This window comes from Rhopalosiphum maidis, chromosome 1 (genome assembly GCF_003676215.2).
Source record: "Rhopalosiphum maidis isolate BTI-1 chromosome 1, ASM367621v3, whole genome shotgun sequence".
Classification (NCBI taxonomy): domain Eukaryota; kingdom Metazoa; phylum Arthropoda; class Insecta; order Hemiptera; family Aphididae; genus Rhopalosiphum; species Rhopalosiphum maidis.
In genome coordinates, this window is record NC_040877.1 from 61,494,650 (window position 1) to 61,514,994 (window position 20,345).

Here is a 20,345-nt window from a genome sequence, read left to right on the forward strand (position 1 = left end):
TTGCATCTCTTACTCTGGAATATGGTATTATAAACCCGCCATAATCTCTAGGAGTAAAAGAAAACGCCAGCTGAAGATTTATTAATCAATTTTGACGCAAATACTGAACGCATCCTAACATTTAAGGCTTTTATTAAAGCAATGTAAGCATTATCTATGAATTATACAATAGATAACATTAAACTCTTGTGTAATCTATAACATTTTGACCGAGCGTAATAATAAGAAAAAAAATTATATCCGAAATACAATTTGAACGGGTTCTTGAAAGTTTAATGACATAACGCGTTACAATATTATGTCTTATGTAATATCACTTATAATATATATATATATATATTATATAGTTGGTTACACTTATTGTAAGCTGATGTACATGAATGAAATTAATTTTTTTTTTTATTTATTAATTATGATGTCCGACAGTGTACAAAAGACAATTAATAATTTATATATGTATAACATTTTAATCTCCTGTTTATTGATGAATAAGATAAACAACTTCTGTTTGTCTTTTGCTTGTCACTTGTACATATTATTATCACAATATTAACGTCGGCTTTATTCGCCCTCCGACAACGTTTAAAATCATATGTCGTTATGGAAACATTGAAACAAGGAACGTACAAAAATCTATTACCATCAGCGAACTATGCGCTGAGGTACATAAATATTATCATAGGTATACACTATAACCATGTAAGTTAAAAGCTTCAAGTTTATCGCCTATGTGTGTTTAACCGAACTAAACTGAGTGAAAAACCTACATGGTATATTAGATTTTATTATTCACCTCTTTGTACGGGTATTCTTTTTTCTAGAAGTCGATTTCCTTTTAGACAGTTTTCGTCTTGGGGAAAAAAAGTTAATTACAATCACCACCAAATTTCGCCTTTATATCGCCAACATCTCATTAATGTACATTCTCGATAAAGGCCGACTAAATGAAAATGATATATTGGTATAAGGTAGTAGGTATACTGAATACTAATATACAATTACTTATTTTATATATTTAGTTACTTTTGTTCCAAATGACATAAAATATTTCGACAATATATTCAACAACTGATATATATATATATGGAAATTAAGGAGTAACGGTATAGCTATTATAATTTATAAGTATATAGATTACATAGTAACTAAACGTGCTACAGTATAGTAGTATAAATATCGTAAAGCGTTTAAACCCTTTACTGGTCCGTGACTAATATCAGTTGCGTGTATACATACAAGATGATCATTTCATGTTTAGCAGATATCAATAATTCGAAAGTCAACAATCATTGCATTCAATTATTTTTTTTGAAAATAATGATTTTACATAATTACAAAACTTAAAGTTGGTTTACTCATTACTCATATTATTTACTACAATACTACTTTTAAAAAAAAAATCTAATTTTTATAACTAAGTTTTAGATTTATTTTAAATATTATTTTTTAATGAACATCTTCAATCTAAATCTTATATTATGAAGCAAAATAATTATATGAATATTATTTATTTATTTTTACATTTTGCATTCATTATTATCAGTGTTATTTAATATTATGAAAATGTAAATATCAACATTCTAAAATATACTAACAAAATATAGTTTTATTACACAAAAGTATGCGTGGATACCTAAGGAGTAAATAATGTGATCACATTCATAATTTTCATCATTTATAGATAGAATATAATACTATCACGTATATTATTTTAATTTAAAACACGGAAATTGACCAACGTAATAAGTGTAATGTAGTAAAAATAATTACCTCTTTATATAATACATAATTTGTGTATTATAGTCAAGTTAATTGTGAACGTGCATTTAGCACTCTGAAAATAATAAAAATAGATTACGCTCCTCATTAAACCAAGAACGATTAGAGACCTTTATGATGATTTCAGCAGAAAAAATAGTTTTGGAGGAGGTTGATTTCCAAGATGTCTTAGAAATTATAAAAAATTCTTCATCGCTTTTATTAAAACTTTTATCATGAAATTTTATACTTATTGGGTTTAATTAATTATTTATATACTATATGTGCATTTAATTAAGTTATATATTAATTATGTTATATTTAACTAAATATGCACATGGTCAGAGAAAGTAGGGCTGCTATTATATTTGAGACAATGGGCCGACCTTACCCAGTCCGGCCCTGTACCAGACAAACCAGACACCCTGGCGGTCATCTGGACAAATACGAATGCGTTGACTTCAAATAGAATAGGTCAGACTGACCGGCGTATATATATACACCAAATGAATTGCGCTCAACTTGAAATTAACTCTCGAGGAAATCAGATCAGCCGTTTTTCACTCCCTCGCGACAGATTAATCAATAATCTGATATTTCTGGCACTATAGTACATTTTTTTTTATAAATTGCGTTCGAAATTTCAAATGGTTTTTACCAATCGTGTCATTAAACAAACCTATTTAATATATATATACAATAGAAATACTTCATAAAATCAAATTTTTTTGTAATTGTAACTACACGCGTTTGTGAGTCATGGCATTTTGAAAAATTGTTACTTCTTGCAATGTTTGTAATATTTTATTGACTAGTGTTTCAATTAACAAATTTATATAGCAAAAAATAAAATAATTAATTATTATTCATCATGATAATATAATAAAAAAAAAAAAATGGAAAAATACGAGTAATAAATATAACAAAAAATTAAAAGAATTTGATATATCTATCGCAGATAGTAGATACTATAAATGTCACTCACCACTCACGAGACGAAACTCCGTAGAATAATATTTAAACAATTGTTAATGATGCCTATCAGTAGTGTATCTGAATGAGGGGGGAATACTCGTACACCCCAAAACATCATTATTTCTCAATTCAATTTATTTTATTACCTATATATATTTTGTAATCACTAATCAGTAAGTTATTTGGATTAACAAACTTATTGTACTATAACATATCATTGTTAATTATAATATAATAATTCTAATACTCTTATGCCTAATGATCGGTTGTTTCTTTGTGTACTGCAACAAATTAATAAAATTGATTTTGTCAAAAAATGTTATTGAATAAATATTTTCATTTATCCACTGTTTTTTGTTAATTTTTCTCATTTATCAAGAAAAATGTGGAGATTTAACTGGTTTTCCATCAACTCAAAATACCAACTGTATCAAATTTTCTATCAAAAAGGAGATTAAAGTAAATTTTCCGTTCTAAAGCATAATAACATACACAAAAATAAAGAATAATAAAAAATACACATAATTGTACAACCAATAAAATCCACTTTCTGCTCTAGATCTAAAAATATCGAAAGCTATTTGATCACCTGCAAAGAAGCAATATCAAAGTGTATAATATAGTTCTTATACATATCATATATATTATCGTTTGTACAATATTATACAAACAAAATAAAATCATGTTTGACTTAAAAGTTATATATTTAGTCTATATTTTCTGTGAAGATTTTCAATTTTATTTAACAATATTTTTGATTGACAATATCCGATAGACCATAAACACAAAAAACAATTTTATGAAACAGTAATTTATGATTGAATTTAATTATGATAGTCTAAATTTGTTTTTAATCTTGTTAATTTTTTTTTTACTTTTTATTAAATTACACTCGAAGTCATTTTATAATTTCCTCGAAAATATATTTGCAAGTCAGATTAATTTATAACAAATCAACAGTGTAATTTATATTATAAATTTGTACGCTTGTCAAAAAATTTGATTATTCGTTTATCCTAATTATCTGTGGATTTAAAATTCTTTTATGCGCATTTTTTTTAAAATCTTGACCATTTTAAATTAAGCCAAGCTCTACTAAGAATAATAATACGATAATTTATCACAGAAGCTTTCAAGTTAAGAAATATATTCACTCAATCACTCAACGTCTTTAATACATTTTTGTTTTAAATCCCCGTGTTATTTCATAAATAAATTTTCTTTTTAAGTTTATTTGATTTAAATATAAATATTTTAATTTTACGGAGTTTACGAAATAAAAACATACTACTCTTCTAAAAATTTTAAACTTTATACTAATCATTCCTGCTAAAATGTTTTTAGTAAGAAAATTCTTTCTAAAAGAAATAAGTCAAATATCAAAAGGCATATTTTTTCGAATTCCTAGCATTTAATTATTACAATGATATTTTTTTATTAACACTCTTTGAGTACTAAAAATATTCTTATAACAGCCATATATAACTCATTTTTAGTTCAAAAATAATAATAAAACAATATTTTTTGATGTTTATGTTTAACAAGTTCAAATTTCTAATAACAATATATTTTATTACAATATCATAGCTTTCAAATTTGTAATTATAATACATAGCACCGCTGTAACTGTACTTAGCACCAAGGGAAGCAAAGCAATTGCTTAAATGACAAATATTTGCATTTTTTCCATAGTGTTTTATAATTACAATACATACATCACACAAGTGTTTAACTTTGCAATGTTCAAATTACAAATACCTACAAAAGTTTACTAACCATTACCAACCTCTTAGAAAGTACAGAAACCACCATCTCGACATCCAACTTTGACATAGCTTGATATACCAAATACATTTTATACGAAATTGTTTTTCACGCCTACTACACCTATAATTAACATGACATGTAATTAAATAATTTAATTATTTGATGGTGATGATTCGAAACTAAGCCCAAATAGTTATTAATATTATACTCATAATAAAAAATACCAAAAAAACGCATATAATTTTGGTACAATTTTGTTTTGGAAATTATTTTTTTGTTTTTTTCCTGAGTACCTATAGGGACTATTATTTTGATCGTACAGTTGTGACTTACAATCATCGTACAATACTTCAATACCTATTTTAAAATATATGTATGCCTTTTGCGGAAATTTTACTTAAAATAATCGTATGCAATACACAAGACAAAAATAAATTATAATTATCCAAACTTAGTTTAAATTATATGCAGAACACAAAATACATTGAGAGTGGTACTGTTTGCGCTGCGTATGCGTAATAATAGAGGGTGACACCAAATAATATAATGACCGTCGCCTTATGGGGTTTGGCGGTAGTCAACCTTTGTCCCTCCAAATTATTTTTGTCATTAATCTAATGCTTGTAATAGTGTGCCCGGTGCACTACGGGATAAAATATTTTAATTATTTGTCGTAGAAATATTGTTACTTAATTTATTGTTATAAACTTACTGTTTTTAATTAATTTAATATTATCCGTTTTTCAGCTCCTTACAACATACGAAACTTAAACGACGCCGTGTTCTCCAATCCACTAGGGACAAAACAGTGTAAAGTTTCAGGAGTGCTTTATAATCACAGTCAAAAGGTACAGTGTGCAATTTTAACATTTTATTACAGCTGTAAATTAATTATAAGTATAACTACGATGCTGCACAGCCGTTCGCAGAAAAACGTAGAATATATATTATTTTTGATTCGATGTGCGTACGAACTTAAATAATACTTTAACTGAACTATACAATAGGTATATTATTATAGGTACTTTATCCTATTCGTTTTATACACACCTGCCACAGTGTATACCTTTGCGCAATTAATGATATATCCGCTTTTCGTATGCCTTTATGTATACATAGATGGGTTTTATACATAAAACATCATGCGTTGTTAACTTTCGCGTATAAGGTATACAATATTATAATTTAATATACAGCGGTGGGTAAAGATACTACATATAATCTATGACTATAATGCCATATATCAATGTTGGAATAGTATAAGGATAATGTTTTACGAAAAAATAAATGCTAGGTATAGTGCATAATACTTTGATTGGTTTTCGATTTAATATTACCAAAATAGGCGTAGGCATAGCTCTGGTTTTCCAATCATTTTGGGTGAATCATATACCTATATTGTTTTTGGGGCAGCTCAAGTCTCCCAACTCTCTAACTACTATAAGGCCCTTGTAGTGCCTTTATCAATTCCTATATTATAATATATAATATCGTGTTTGTTATGTATATACGCCCGGCACTAAACTATAATACCATTGGCCGTTGCCAACCGGATCGAGGCTGCACCCTTGAACGACCGCAGGCATTCTGTAAATTAACAATTTCTAAATTGACTATATACCAATACTCGGTTTTACCTAATCATTTTCAAATTTCCTTCTCTGATTCTCGGACATCATACCTCATCTCAATGAATTCCACTAATTATACATGCAAAATTAGCGTGTCAAACTATTTAAATTAAAATGACTGCAGGCTGTAGCGATGCGGACATCCGTCGTCTTTAGCTTTATTATTTATTGATCCTCTATAAAATTATTATACATGTGCGGTAAATTGTTTTACCTCACCCTCCTATCCAATATATAAATTGATCGAGTAATCAAAGGGCTTGGACTGCTATGAGGTTTTTATGGTATTATGGTATTAAACAATTAAACCATACTATTTACATAAAATACATAATATTATATTAATATTAAATAATTAAATTACATATGCGAGCATAAATATAAATGTAATGTTACGTGCAAAGACGATCATAGATTCAGCATGTAATATAATATACAGAGTGATTCTTTTATCGAACAATACTCATTATTTCAAAATCTATTAAAATTTTTGAAAATATTTTTTTTTCATATTTTTCAATCAATATAAAACAATTTTTTTATATTTTTATTGCTATAATTTTCAAATAAAAAGACAACACATATTTTTAATTTTATATTCTGAAATACAATATTTTTCGGAATATTTTTTTACATAAAAATTGAAATTCGGCGGAGTAGTTTATCAGTTATAAATATTTAAAGTTTAGGTGAGTGAAGATGAAGCATAGGACAACATTTGCGGGGTATCCCTGCACTACTCCACTCCACTTATCTAAACTATCTATAACTCTAAAGTCAAAACTTATGTACTACTCCAAATTTCAATTTTTACGATAAAAATTCTTCACATTATGATTGTAAAAAAAGAATATAGGTTTCCATTTGAATTTCTAAAGTAACATTTATGGGTACTTATATTATACGCTATAGCATTTAGTCACAATAATATAGATCATCTTGAATAGTCAGTTTTTTAAATTTAATTATTTTACATTACGTATTCAATAAAAAAAACTGTCCGTTCAATGTACAAATATTATATACATATTGTATAACAATGATTGTATTTACGTTTAACAGATACTGTTTACCGACCACTGTAAAGCATGCATTTGCATCGACGGTCAAATATTTTGCTATTGGCAATGCGACGACACAGCTCCTGCAGACACAATGATCGAAGAGTTCGACGGCGAACCGCAATCCACGTCCACGACAAACAGTAATATATAACAATAGAAAGTTATTTCAATATGTGTGTGGTCTAAATGAACATATATATATAATATATATTCATACCTATACGTAAAACGGCTATATAAATGTAGGATTCATGTCTGTTTTCAATTAAAAAAAAAAAACAAACAATTTACAAATAATCTATTATTGGATGACTATTTGACATTATAATTTATCACATACATACAATCATACGTATACCTATTTATCGTATACCTTTATAAGCGCACAGTGTACAATTCAATAGAACTAAAAAAAATAGCTGTAGTTTTTGCTTGTTCTTCATTTTTTGACGTTCGCATTATTAAACTCACGCTTAACCATCATATCAGTATAATATTATACTGCAGTGTTATTAAGATATTCAAAAGCCTCAGTTTTAAATATTTTATTTTCTTTAAAGACCTACTATGTGAATTGTTTTCTATGCCAACTATATTTTGTCAGTTGTCATATAACTTTCGAACATTACTCATTAGTTATAACTGTTATAACTTTAAATTTTATACCAATACGTTTCGAAAACCTTTAGAAGTACATACAAATAAGTAAATTCTTTTTACAAGCACTGTTAACACTATATATATACATATACCTACTACTATACTAGTAAATCGAGCTCAACGCGGCATCGTTTTCGTAATGCGCAGTGATTTATTATTACTTTCAAATTCATAATATGTATATAAATATTATACAACACTACAACATATGTGTACGGATTAGGTACACGGTGGTGAGCAAAGCGGCAGTCTCCATATCCGTGTCCTGTCCGTTCTTTTTTTTAACGTTTTTACCAAAGCTTTTGTGTTTACAGTAAAGGCATATAAATATAACAGCTTGACATTTGCAATATTTACGAGTTAAAACAATCCTATACACCTAGGAGTATATGTGTACACGAGCACGGTAAAACACTAACCTAAAGACAATAAATAATCAGACAGAACAAAAGCTCGGTGTATGGGGAAAAAACATTTTTAAAAAAAACCCGTCATTATTGTACATGTAAATAATGTAGCGATGATAATGATAACTGTGTGCATATATTAAAGGGATTTAAATTTTTTGTATTGTAATTCTCTATCGTTTTCTAGTAGGTATATATAGTGCACGGACGTGCGCGTATGGTGCACCGAGATCCGTAGCTAAAGGGGTAACTGGTAAATAATATGCAGTTTGGCGTATTACATAATATCCATAACCGACTATATGTAGTATTATAAGTTGAAGTGTTTTTACCAATGACTGTGCAGATAGAGAATACAGTTAAAGATATAATAATACTTATATTAATGACAATTTCATCTCGAACAAAATCATTCTTTTTTCTTTCTCATTTCATGTCCATTCTATTATAGTACAATGATACTGTAAATTTTAGAAATTCTCGATTTTAAAAGACATATTATATTATATGGATATTACCGACAATTTTCATTGTAACATTACCATTCTCAAAGTGCTTTAACAATTATGTAATAAATACGTATATTTTTTTAATTAACATGAATGTATTAAGTGTACTTACATTATTTAAAATTAAAAAGTTTCATTTTATAATTATTTACAATAGAACTAGAATCAACTTATAATCTACCAAGTTTTGTTATCGAAAGAATAAAATAACGCTCATCACACCTCTTCGTGAGTTTGATCATTCGCTTCCATATTTTACGCTATATTCAAAATAATTATTCCCTATAATTAAGTCAGTATTAGAGTTACAAATCTTTTATATAATTATATATTTATATGTATAAATTAAGTAGATATACAAATAAAGCATCAGGAAAGTAATTCCTACTTACAGTATATTATGATCGACATTATCCATGTATATAGCTGTAACCACAATATCGAACTATTTAAAAGCCATTAATCATTAAAACAGAATAATATACGTATTACGTCTTGCATAATATTGCTACTCTCTATCTCTTCTAACCCTATTAGAAACAATGTATAAGTAATTTAAAGATTTTCAAAGATGATTTACGTTTGACACTTTATTGTCAAGAGAAATGTATATACATATAGCTTTGTATACGCCTCACTTTAATCTGAACAATATTTTTACGTCGAAAAATTTAATATTTTTCAGTAATATTGACTACATTCGAAACCGATGCGAGTTCGAAATCAACAAACTTTGTACCTCACTCGAGTCCCTCAGACGTTTTGCAGACAACCACCGTGACACCCAACGAAGACACCGAGGCATTTTGTCTCGTTATGGGTAATGTATATACCGCAACAATTTATCGCGAAATCAAATCGTTCTGATCAAATAACAATTTATTATCTGTTGTTATTAATATCGAATTTATTTCAAACGCAGGAGTTAGATATAAGCCCGGTAGCATTTTACCGAGGGACGCGGGATCCTGTTTGGAATGCCAGTGCGGCCAAAACTCGCAGATCGCATGCAGCCCAAAGGACTGTATTACGTTGAATTCGTTAAGCGACGAGGATACCTCCGAACCGGAATTCTACGGCAACAATAATGGCGAACAGAACAACGGCAATTTCAATATGGACATGTTTGCCGTCAACGTCGTTTGATGGAAATGGACAAGAGAGCTAGAAAGAGAAAATTTTATGTATATTAAATGATGTGTCTTTTACGATCAATATGCGATTTGTTTGATTAAAACAGCTATAATATTACTACCATTGTAATGCCCGCCAAAAATGTAATAGTAATAATTATTATTATATTATTCCCATATTATTAATTAAATAGTTATGTTTTTTCGTTTTATAATTTTTGATTTGAGTTTATACATACATTTACATCATAGTTTCTTTTTATTAGTATTTAATTTTTTACAGTGAACAATTGTCTTTTTTTAATTACAAATTAATTAGTAAGAAATCCTCATTAAATAAAAATACGAGCTGTGACCGTTTAAGCATAAGAATACCCTCATGTGGATACTATGTCCGCCTTCGAAATTCGTGGTTTTGCCATTAATAATACCGAATGACAGAAAGAATATATAACTGTAATTTGTCCGTTTTTATTTGAAAATTCAAACAAAATAATCACAAACAGTGCTTGTCGACATCTTGCTACTTTTTGTTCAATAAAATATACAACAATATTGTATATTTAACATATAATGATACCATATACGCACTATTATTCCCTATTATAGTAGTTGCGGTATATCGCGTAACAGGTACATTTTAAACTGAATATCGAAAATAATGATCTCCTGCGCTGTACCCTTCATCTTGCAGAATTTGCAATTTTGTAAAAATGATTTGGTTAACGGTGTTATATTTTTACGGGTTCTTTTTTATTTCACATCCATAAAAATAATAATGGCAATTTTAAGTCAATAAAAATATTATACCATTTTAATTTTCAATACACGGTATGTGATAGAAAGACCAATTCGCTTAGGATATCGTCGTATAATACGGTTCAGACATAGTATTATTATGTCGTAGACATTATGTAATAATAATAATTTAAGACCTATATATAATGCGTTATTCTAATTTTGCTTTTTTGTCCATTTCATATAAACATATTGTATTGAAACTAAAAATAAGTATAATATGTTAGCTATAGCCTATAGATCAATATAAGGAGGTGCATAAAACATTATACTCGCCGCACGTTTAGAGCGGCTGATTTTGCATCCGTTACGCGCAGTCGACTTCTGGTTGGTTTTACAAACTTCCATCCACCACCTACTATGACGAACGGCATAGTTGACCAAGTGATTTTAGATGCGCGACCGGTAGTTATGCTCTTCGTGCGGCGAATATAAAGATCTGTTCTTTAGAGCAGTCATTTTTCGGAATAATTACCATTACAAATTTTTTTATTATTCCGTTTCATGGAAAATCTTTTGTTTTATTATTCTTAGTTTAAAAAATGATCATTATTATGATTATCCCGTTAAATTTCACTTTACATTCATGTGATATTTGGCTTCAAAATTTTCCAGGATTGCCCCGCATTCAAATATTCAATAGTTATATTATAGGTAGGTGCCATACATATATTATTATACTATATATTTATCTTGAATAACTTGGTCTTTCTGCCCTATCACAATAATGCAATAACTCATCTCGACCACGTCAACAGACCACAATATTATCATAAAATAAAACTATGATAATATAAATTCCTATAGTAACTATTGCTACTAGCTGTATTTTATGACCCAAATGTATGTATATATATTTTTATTTTTACATATGTGAATTTTCATACAAAAGATAGTAACTGGCTACTACAACGAGTATTCATTATGAATTATTTAAATATTTTTAAGTTTAAACTTATAAATACATTTTATATCGTTTATTAGTAAGTATTATATATATATGTGTTTTACAATATAATTATTATTTTTTATTTTATAAAATATAAGCGTATGATTTTGGTTTTTTTTTTAATTGTGCACTGTGTATACCATTATTATTATATTACATATAAGTAGTACAACGATTTTATTTTTTATTACATATATAGTTATATAAGTTATTTAAATGTAGACATCCTTATTAGTGTTATTCGTGATTACAAATGTATACTTAAATAATTAAAAATTTCATTCGGATAAAAAAGTCTTAAGTAAAATATACTATTGTAAAAAACCTTTATAACTAGGTGCATACATAACTTCTCTCTTGCAAAAATACATTTTTTTACGATCTAATTTAATTTTTTTTAAATAAATTTATAACTCTTTCGTTAAACATACATTTGTATACTTATTCTCATTAAATATTGTTAAATAATTAGAAACTACTATCATTATAATTATATTATACTAAATTATAATTTAAGTACCTCATATACCTGTATACTTAGATTTGTATACATCAATTTCATAAAACATATCTACATTAAGATATCATATAGTGTTTCAAATTTAAAAAAATAATGTAATAAGTAGGTACTTTACTTACTGAAATTAAGGATATAATATTATAATGTGTGTGTATAATCTGAATAATTATATCATTTATCAATTAGCACCCTACTATAATTATTTTATGTTAAATGTTTCAATAAATATTATTACATTATAATCTAATTATTTGCCTTGATTATACTGCTGTTATTAAAATAGCGAGGATGCATCAATTAAATTGTCTTCTAATTTATCATTCGTTGTTTTTTTTTTTTTTTTGTAAATAAGTGCGTAAATAAGTAAAGTTTTGTTGCTTTTACAACCTAACTTATGGATCAGCAACAATCATAAGTTTGGGCCCCATAGGGAGTGAATTCTATAAGGAATTTAAGCACATGACAATATAATGAAACATACCAGTAATATATTAGACCTCGATAGCCGCGGTGTAGCTAAAACTATATATATATATCTAAAACATCGTGTAGTGGTAGTTTATAATTATTGAAAATATTATGTACATATTAGACGTAAAAAATCACTACTACAGTCTACAGGAGTACGGGGTACTATAGAAAAATATACCCTACGTTTGTTTAAAACTACCAACGTTGGAACGGAAAGAGGGAAATATCCGGTTGAAAGTTTGTTATAAGTAGCTTAATAGATTTTATTACAATATAAAAATATTTATGTAAAAAAATCCTTACTTGAACTAATTTCGATACCGAAAATCCCTAATAGAGATTTTCTTTATACACTCTTCTTTAACACAAAAAAACACCAGATGTACACAGAAGAGCTACATCCAACCTGGTCCAATTTTCCCACAAGCGAAGTACCTCACCAAAGTCTAATTACACTCAACCGAAATATGATTTAACCTAAACAAACTTAAACTGCAATGCAATTTAACCTAAATACACTTAAATCGCCACAGGTATATTGGCCGACCATTACCGATTTACATTAGATCAAGGGCGAATACGGATGCCAAGAATGGGAGAGAAGTAAGGGGCAGTTGCTTAATACAAAATATATTATACAGTGTACCGCATTATTTATTTAAACGCTTGTTTTAGCAGCAGCTCAAGTGGCTCAACCACAATTCAAATAACATAACAAAAATAATACAGTACCTATGTGTAGTAAAAATAAAAAGAACTATATACACATGAATTGACTTAATTAGGACATTAGGTACTTAAAATTTGTAGCAGAAATAATTAAAAATTACAAGATAAAGTACAAATATAGGTAAATATTGGGAAATCATAATTGGATTACTATACGGGGGTGTCAAACACTTTTTGTATTAAATTTGTAGATATTTATTAAATTATTGCACTCACGCGCAATATGGTGCATGGTTTATTATATCCATATTATAATATTCGGTTATTTTTTATAGAGAATGTAAGACAGGAACGACTGGAACGAGACATGACCTATTGAGAGACAAAAATTTTACTAATTCCAGAAGACATTATACAATTAAATTTAAAAGTTTGGACATAAAGTATATGGCATTACATCGGCGTGAAATATCCACACTTTCCAAGTGTAGACTCTCTTGAACTATTCTTAATGGTATAAACAAAGAATATGACAGTTCACCAGTAATAGATCATGTTTAATTTTTGTAATTCCTTTACATCATACTAACTATGGTAAGAACTACCCAATTGATCAAATGATGCATTTGGCCAATAAGCACCCTACCTTATTTAGTCTATATTACTGATTTATTATGTGTTTTGTTAATTATTTATTACTTTATGTCGTCAAAATGTTGTATTATTTAAGTTATATTAACCAATATTTTTAATTACTTTCTGTTGCTATATATTAGATTATTTAAATAAATGTAAAATGTAATATTGCACATTTGGGCCTTGTACCCGTTATATAATAATAAATAAATAAATACACTGTCGTTTGTAAGCAATGTATCGTAAAAATCTTTTCTGAACACATTCGAGTGATTCGTTTAAACACTTAAAACCTATTTGCGACGGATTCCATAATACTGAATAATATTCAAGTATTGGCCAGATAAATGAGACATATGTTTTGAAACAGATTTTATCCTTGAAATCTTTTATATTTCTAATTTAAAAAAAACCAAGATTTCTTATGACTTTAGAACAGACTTGTACATGAGTTGAAAACATCAAGTGTTTTTGAAAGATAACTCAGAAATCTTTAACTTTGTTGGCTTTCTTTTGAGTCTATCATCAATGATGGAATATTCATTATTCATATCCTAATTTTCTTCAAGAACGGTAAAACAAAATTTTGACGCATTTCGATGTGTAGGTATAATCTATAACGAAAAATAAGTAAATATAGTAAAATTATTAAATGCATACAAGTATAAAATTATAGTTATAAAAATAAATTTTTTTTTGCCAATTTTCACTTGTATTTGCCTTTGCACGATTGCCCCAGAGAGTGCACCTACTAAGCTTAACTCTATTTGAACAACACAAAAAAAATATAAAAATCAAGGGGTGCTAAAGACCTTTTTGCACCTAGTTACTCCACTGGTCCTATGACGACTATACTTCTCGTTTGAGCATCGCGTCTTTTGTCCCAACAAACTTCGAACAGGACGCTTTTTGTCTCGTTATATTTACATTATTCTAACCCCAGTTATCTTTTACAAATCAACAATTTGTTGAATTGTATTAATTGGATCACTTTAAAATGTACAGATACACTTAGTATATATTGTATGTTATTGTATATATTGATTTCAAGATTACAATAATACAATATGTAAATCGCAACATCGCGTATGATATCACAACTAAATAAACTACTAATCTGTCTTACGAAAAAACTTGAGCAGTTGTGATATAATGTAAAAGCATTATTTTGTACAGAAAAAAGATAACCGAGAATTGAGTGTAGGTAGCTCTAAATGAAAAATATGATTAGAAAACAGTATACTACTGCGCCGCTTAGGTGCAAAATAGGCACACAGTCGTTATTCACCAACACGATGAATATTTCAAACACCCAGCGGTAGATAGCGTTGCCAATATCATCCTGACGCGTAATGATTGACTGAATAGTGAATATAATATTAATATCCACCCGGACGGTGACTCAGACATATTTTTTTGATATTTTATTATTTTTATTTTTATTATAGTTTATGCATAGACGATGGATAGTAAATTATATTTTGTGACCACAATTACAGCCGTGTTAGTGAGTTTGTGACCAATGACTTTTACACTGACTTGACGGTATTAAGTTGACGGCAGAAAATTTGACGATAAGGATTATATCTATAATTTAAAATTTATAAATTCCAATAAATAGGAACACATTCATAAAATAATTTGTCAATACATACTACTATATAACTCTATATCGATTAATCAATTTAATTTAACAACAGGTAATTTAAAATAATTGTTAACTAATAACAATCAAACCGAGCCACCAAGGAATAAATATAGGGATATTGTTTGCATTTTGAACCATAGTAGCATGATTAATCTTAGTTTTTTCGTAGTTATAAGATATTCTTTATTTTTTGTTTAATTATATAATTGCCAATTTTTCGTAAGGAAAACAATATGAATTTCCATTCCATTATTCATATTTCATATTATTAAAAAAAGTGTTGACTATTTCTATTTAGGAACTAGTTATCCATTAAACAATGAATTTAAAAAAAAAAAATCCTACCAAAAAAAAAAAAACGTTTTCCGTTTTAATCCCCTAAGGAGATAAATTTCGGAAAATCCTTTCATAGAAAATCAAAACATCATAAAACGAACTACTGACCTAATGTCATACTCATAGCTTCAGTGGTTAGTGGTTACAGCTAGACGATTATGAATCAGTAAGTCAGAATATGTTATCAAGTTATTTCATATAATATAATAGATGTAATATTTAGGTAAGTGTAATATAATATTGCATGGGCGAACTAGCCATTAAATGTAAATCGCCATTTGCCACCCGGCCCGATGTATTAGGGGCCTATATTTTGTGCATGTGATATTTAGAAATAACTAGATAATTGGGTCAATTAAGTAAATGTAGATTTCCTGAAGCCGATATATTATGGTCCCAGTCCAACAATAATATTATTGTAGCTATAGAACGGTTTATCAGTTAACAAAACGGGGAAATACGAAACGATTTTAATGTTAAATTAGAAAAGACTCTTAATTATACCAAGTATCTGGATAATAATGTATTTTACGTTTATTAAAATACAATTTAAATATTATGATTTATTTTATTTTACTTTTTACTGGTGACATGTTTTAGCTTTTACCTGTAGGCTATGGGACTCGCGATTCAATAAGATTATACTTGATTCGATACGTGTATTTAACATTTGTAACAGGCCGAAATATCATTATAATACATTTCGCCAAATAATCAAAAAGGGTTAGATACAGGACCGCAGCCAAGCGAGAAAATAGTGGTAACATTTCCCATTTAGAATCAACCATTTTTTTTAACGCCCTAATGACTAATGCCTAAATAGTAAAAGTTACCCTGTGTATCAACATTCTTTGATTGAATTTTCACTATAATTAAAAATAGATTTTGACGATATCACTACGTACCATTGTAACGCATAATTACATACCAATAAAACGATTTATCGTTAGACTGTCAATGGACGTAAAATCGATAATCGATCATGTTTATTATACTAATATGTCATATACTCACATAGTACCTATATAATATATCGATATATGAAATATTATATCATATGTTTGAAATAAGATCTTGTTTTGAATGTTTTGATGAACTTATACCTATTATAATTTGATCACTCATTTCATATTAATACCTATAACATTATAACAAGAAGGTCAACGTAAATTTGTTTTCCATAATATTAGAGGTAATTTTATTTTTATTTTTCATTACTCATTAGGTTATTAATTTAATTATTTAGATCACATGGTTTTTCTAGTCTTTTCCCAGTTTTGGTTTACCTATGTCAAAAGTATGTTTTTGATTCCTAATAAAATCCAGCTTGCTGTCAAATAAGTAACTATAATTTATATTATATACTGATCTACCTACAATATCTAAAATGTTTATAATATTTTAAGTTAATAGTGATATACTTCCATAATATACATAATATTATATTTATACATTGTACACTACCTACAGTACTACACCATATATTATATATTACATATTATATCCATTATCCTAATAAAAAACAATTATGGTACAAAATTCACGTAGGTACAATAGTAGATAACTTACTAGGGGTAAGCCACTTAAGGCTCTACGTACCTAAAATTAAAATAATATTTAAGACAAGAAAAAATATATAAATACATTTTGATTATCAGCATATTTAGTTTTTATGATTTTTATTCATAATTATTATAAATTTACATTTGAATAAAAAAATATGCTAGCGATAGGTACGGTATTATTATATGTATCATACTATAATGGGAGGCTAGGGGCATAAGTATACGGTTGTGTTGTACTGCGTATAGAATACTTACTGACGTAATGCGTTTACTAAACGGTATTTAGTGTATATATATAAGTGTTAACTTTAAGTATATAGACTATAGGTACTAGTAATGGTACTATAACAGTGTAATGCTAAATTGAGAATCGGCCATACAACGGTATGGTCCATTATCCGCTTAACATACGGTTACCTACCTAATGGAAAACTAAGATATGTCAACCTGCACTTCGTATGGAGTGATAATGACAGTAAAACACTAAAACACATCTATGCAAACTACCTATTATACGAAGATACATGAACGTAACTTAGGGAATCTTTGTGTGAAAGGGGACTTTATTTGTGTTAGAACTACCACAGATTAGATTTACTAACTTGTTACTTATCTGTAGTATAATTTAATATTATAATGTATTATAGCAATATAGTCTATAGGTGTTCTATAAAACTCGGTGATGTAACTTGTTGGGGTACATGTATCTCCTATATGAAAACATTCTACAAAAGCCTAAATATCTCAAACGAGCTCATCCCCATTCTTAAATATATCGGGCTGAATAAACAAATTTAATAATTACAAATTACAATAAAATATAATTGAATATATTTCGTGTAATACTCGTTTTATAAAAACATGTTTATAAAGATGAAATAGTAAATGAATTGAGTATAAAAAAAAAAATGTATTACGATTATACATGGATTATTAATTATATCTACAATTAACGTTGTAGTAAACATTAAATACAGTATACTACGTACATCGTTACAATTGGTTATAATGACTTCGGAAGGTTAAATTATATTTTCAATTACTTATTGGTATTTATAAAATTAATTTGCACTTAGGTTAATTTATTATTGAGATAATATCATGAACGTATAACTATTTACTCAGGTGAGCCGTGACTGTAATGATGTCATATGATCATCCAAAACATCTCATACACATCGCATGTGCAGTTTTAACTTCTTGCAGAAAAAATTAAGAAGATTGACTAAAACGCAAGTAGAGATGCCACGAAATCCGTAATTAAAAATATGCTTTGTAAAGATCAACAAATCAAAAATAAATTAAAAATACAAATTAAAGATTCTATACGGATTGGAGGTGGTGAAGTAAATACATATAGGTATACACTACAATATTACATATTTTATGGTATAGTTAAATGAAATATATTTTATCTACAGGAACAAAAAGATACTGAAAGATACAATTAGTTATATCGACAATTCACATACAATAATATAATATAATTTAATATATTTTTAATTTATTGTGTATTTAAATTGGATACTTTGAAAGGTATAAAAATTTATACACAAAATTAAATAATTATAATAAGTTCTGTTATTATTTTATGTTTATTTTAAATTAAAAATTAATCTTACTATTGGATTGTCTATATCAAACAAATGATAATGACATGATTTACAAGGGGTGATTTCATTTTTTCCTCGAGTTGAAATAAAATGTATTAAACCATTTCACCTCATCTGAAAAAATTGATACCGTTTGTACATAATTTTATAATTTGTCGACTAATTTTTTTTTTTTTTTTGCTAGGTACACATAGCACATGCATTGTATTTGATAATTATTGTGTCTTATAATATTATAAATACACCTTAATCATGTATGGCGATGACCTATTGCCTATTGGCCTAATACACTTCATTCTTCAATCGTAATATCGTACCAAGGGCCAGCAGTATAGAGTAATATTGGCACTCTAGTCAAATAGATAATTAGAGGATACGACCACATATATAAATATTAATTATTTTATTTAAAATTAAATACAATTCACATTATCATTATTATTATCTAGTTATTTATACATTACAGTAATATAATACTAAATAAATGTATAGTGATTAAGAACGATGTTTGATGAACTGTCTTTAATTATTATTTATTTATGTAAAAATATTGTGTAATAGGATAATCCATGCAGGTACCTACCTAATACTCGTGGATAGAATTACATTTGTATAATAATTGTTTTCTTTATTTTATAATATAGATAAGGCGTCTCCTTATAACCAGCAATTTTGGCCTTATAATCAACCATAATCTTACCCATGATACATCAAAATGTACCTTTATTAGTTAATTACTTATTCTAGTGTGTCTCAATACGGATTTTTTAAGTTATTTTTATCGTAAAATTATAATTGTATGCAACAATGTGTCGTTGTCCATACTATTACATAGGTAATGCTAGAGATGGTAATTCGTAGTAATTCATAGGTTATACTTGGGCATTTTTCGATCAGACTTCCTATTCCTACCATCTCGTAATAATAATTACCTATAATATATTTTTCTAACACACTTATCGATCTTTGAATCATCTTAGATATAGAAATATTTTAATTAAATATTCAAAAATAACTGAGTAAGATATGATAAAATAATTAAATTATACGAATAATAAGTAGGTATTTGTGTATGAAAATATCTACGGTCGCGTAAGGTAAGGTATATGTATAAAATATAGATACAGTACCTATACTGTATACACCTACTATACCGTCTATACCTTACCTAACACTTAGATATTAAATAAGAATAATGATACGCATTCTAGCAATCAGTTGTCACCATAATAACTT

General features: G+C 27.6%; 1 protein-coding gene across 1 annotated transcript in view; it reads left to right on the forward strand.

The window, feature by feature from the left end:
* Positions 1 to 10,134, forward strand: part of LOC113561263 — a 55,657-nt gene extending 45,523 nt beyond the window's left edge. Inside the window, exons 2-5 of the mRNA XM_026967581.1 lie at positions 5,248 to 5,348; positions 7,194 to 7,335; positions 9,457 to 9,591; positions 9,694 to 10,134. Coding sequence (XP_026823382.1) covers positions 5,248 to 5,348; positions 7,194 to 7,335; positions 9,457 to 9,591; positions 9,694 to 9,917 — 602 coding nt within the window. The 3' untranslated portion in view covers positions 9,918 to 10,134. The remainder of the gene's footprint in view (positions 1 to 5,247; positions 5,349 to 7,193; positions 7,336 to 9,456; positions 9,592 to 9,693) is intronic.
* The last annotated feature ends 10,211 nt before the right edge of the window (positions 10,135 to 20,345 follow it).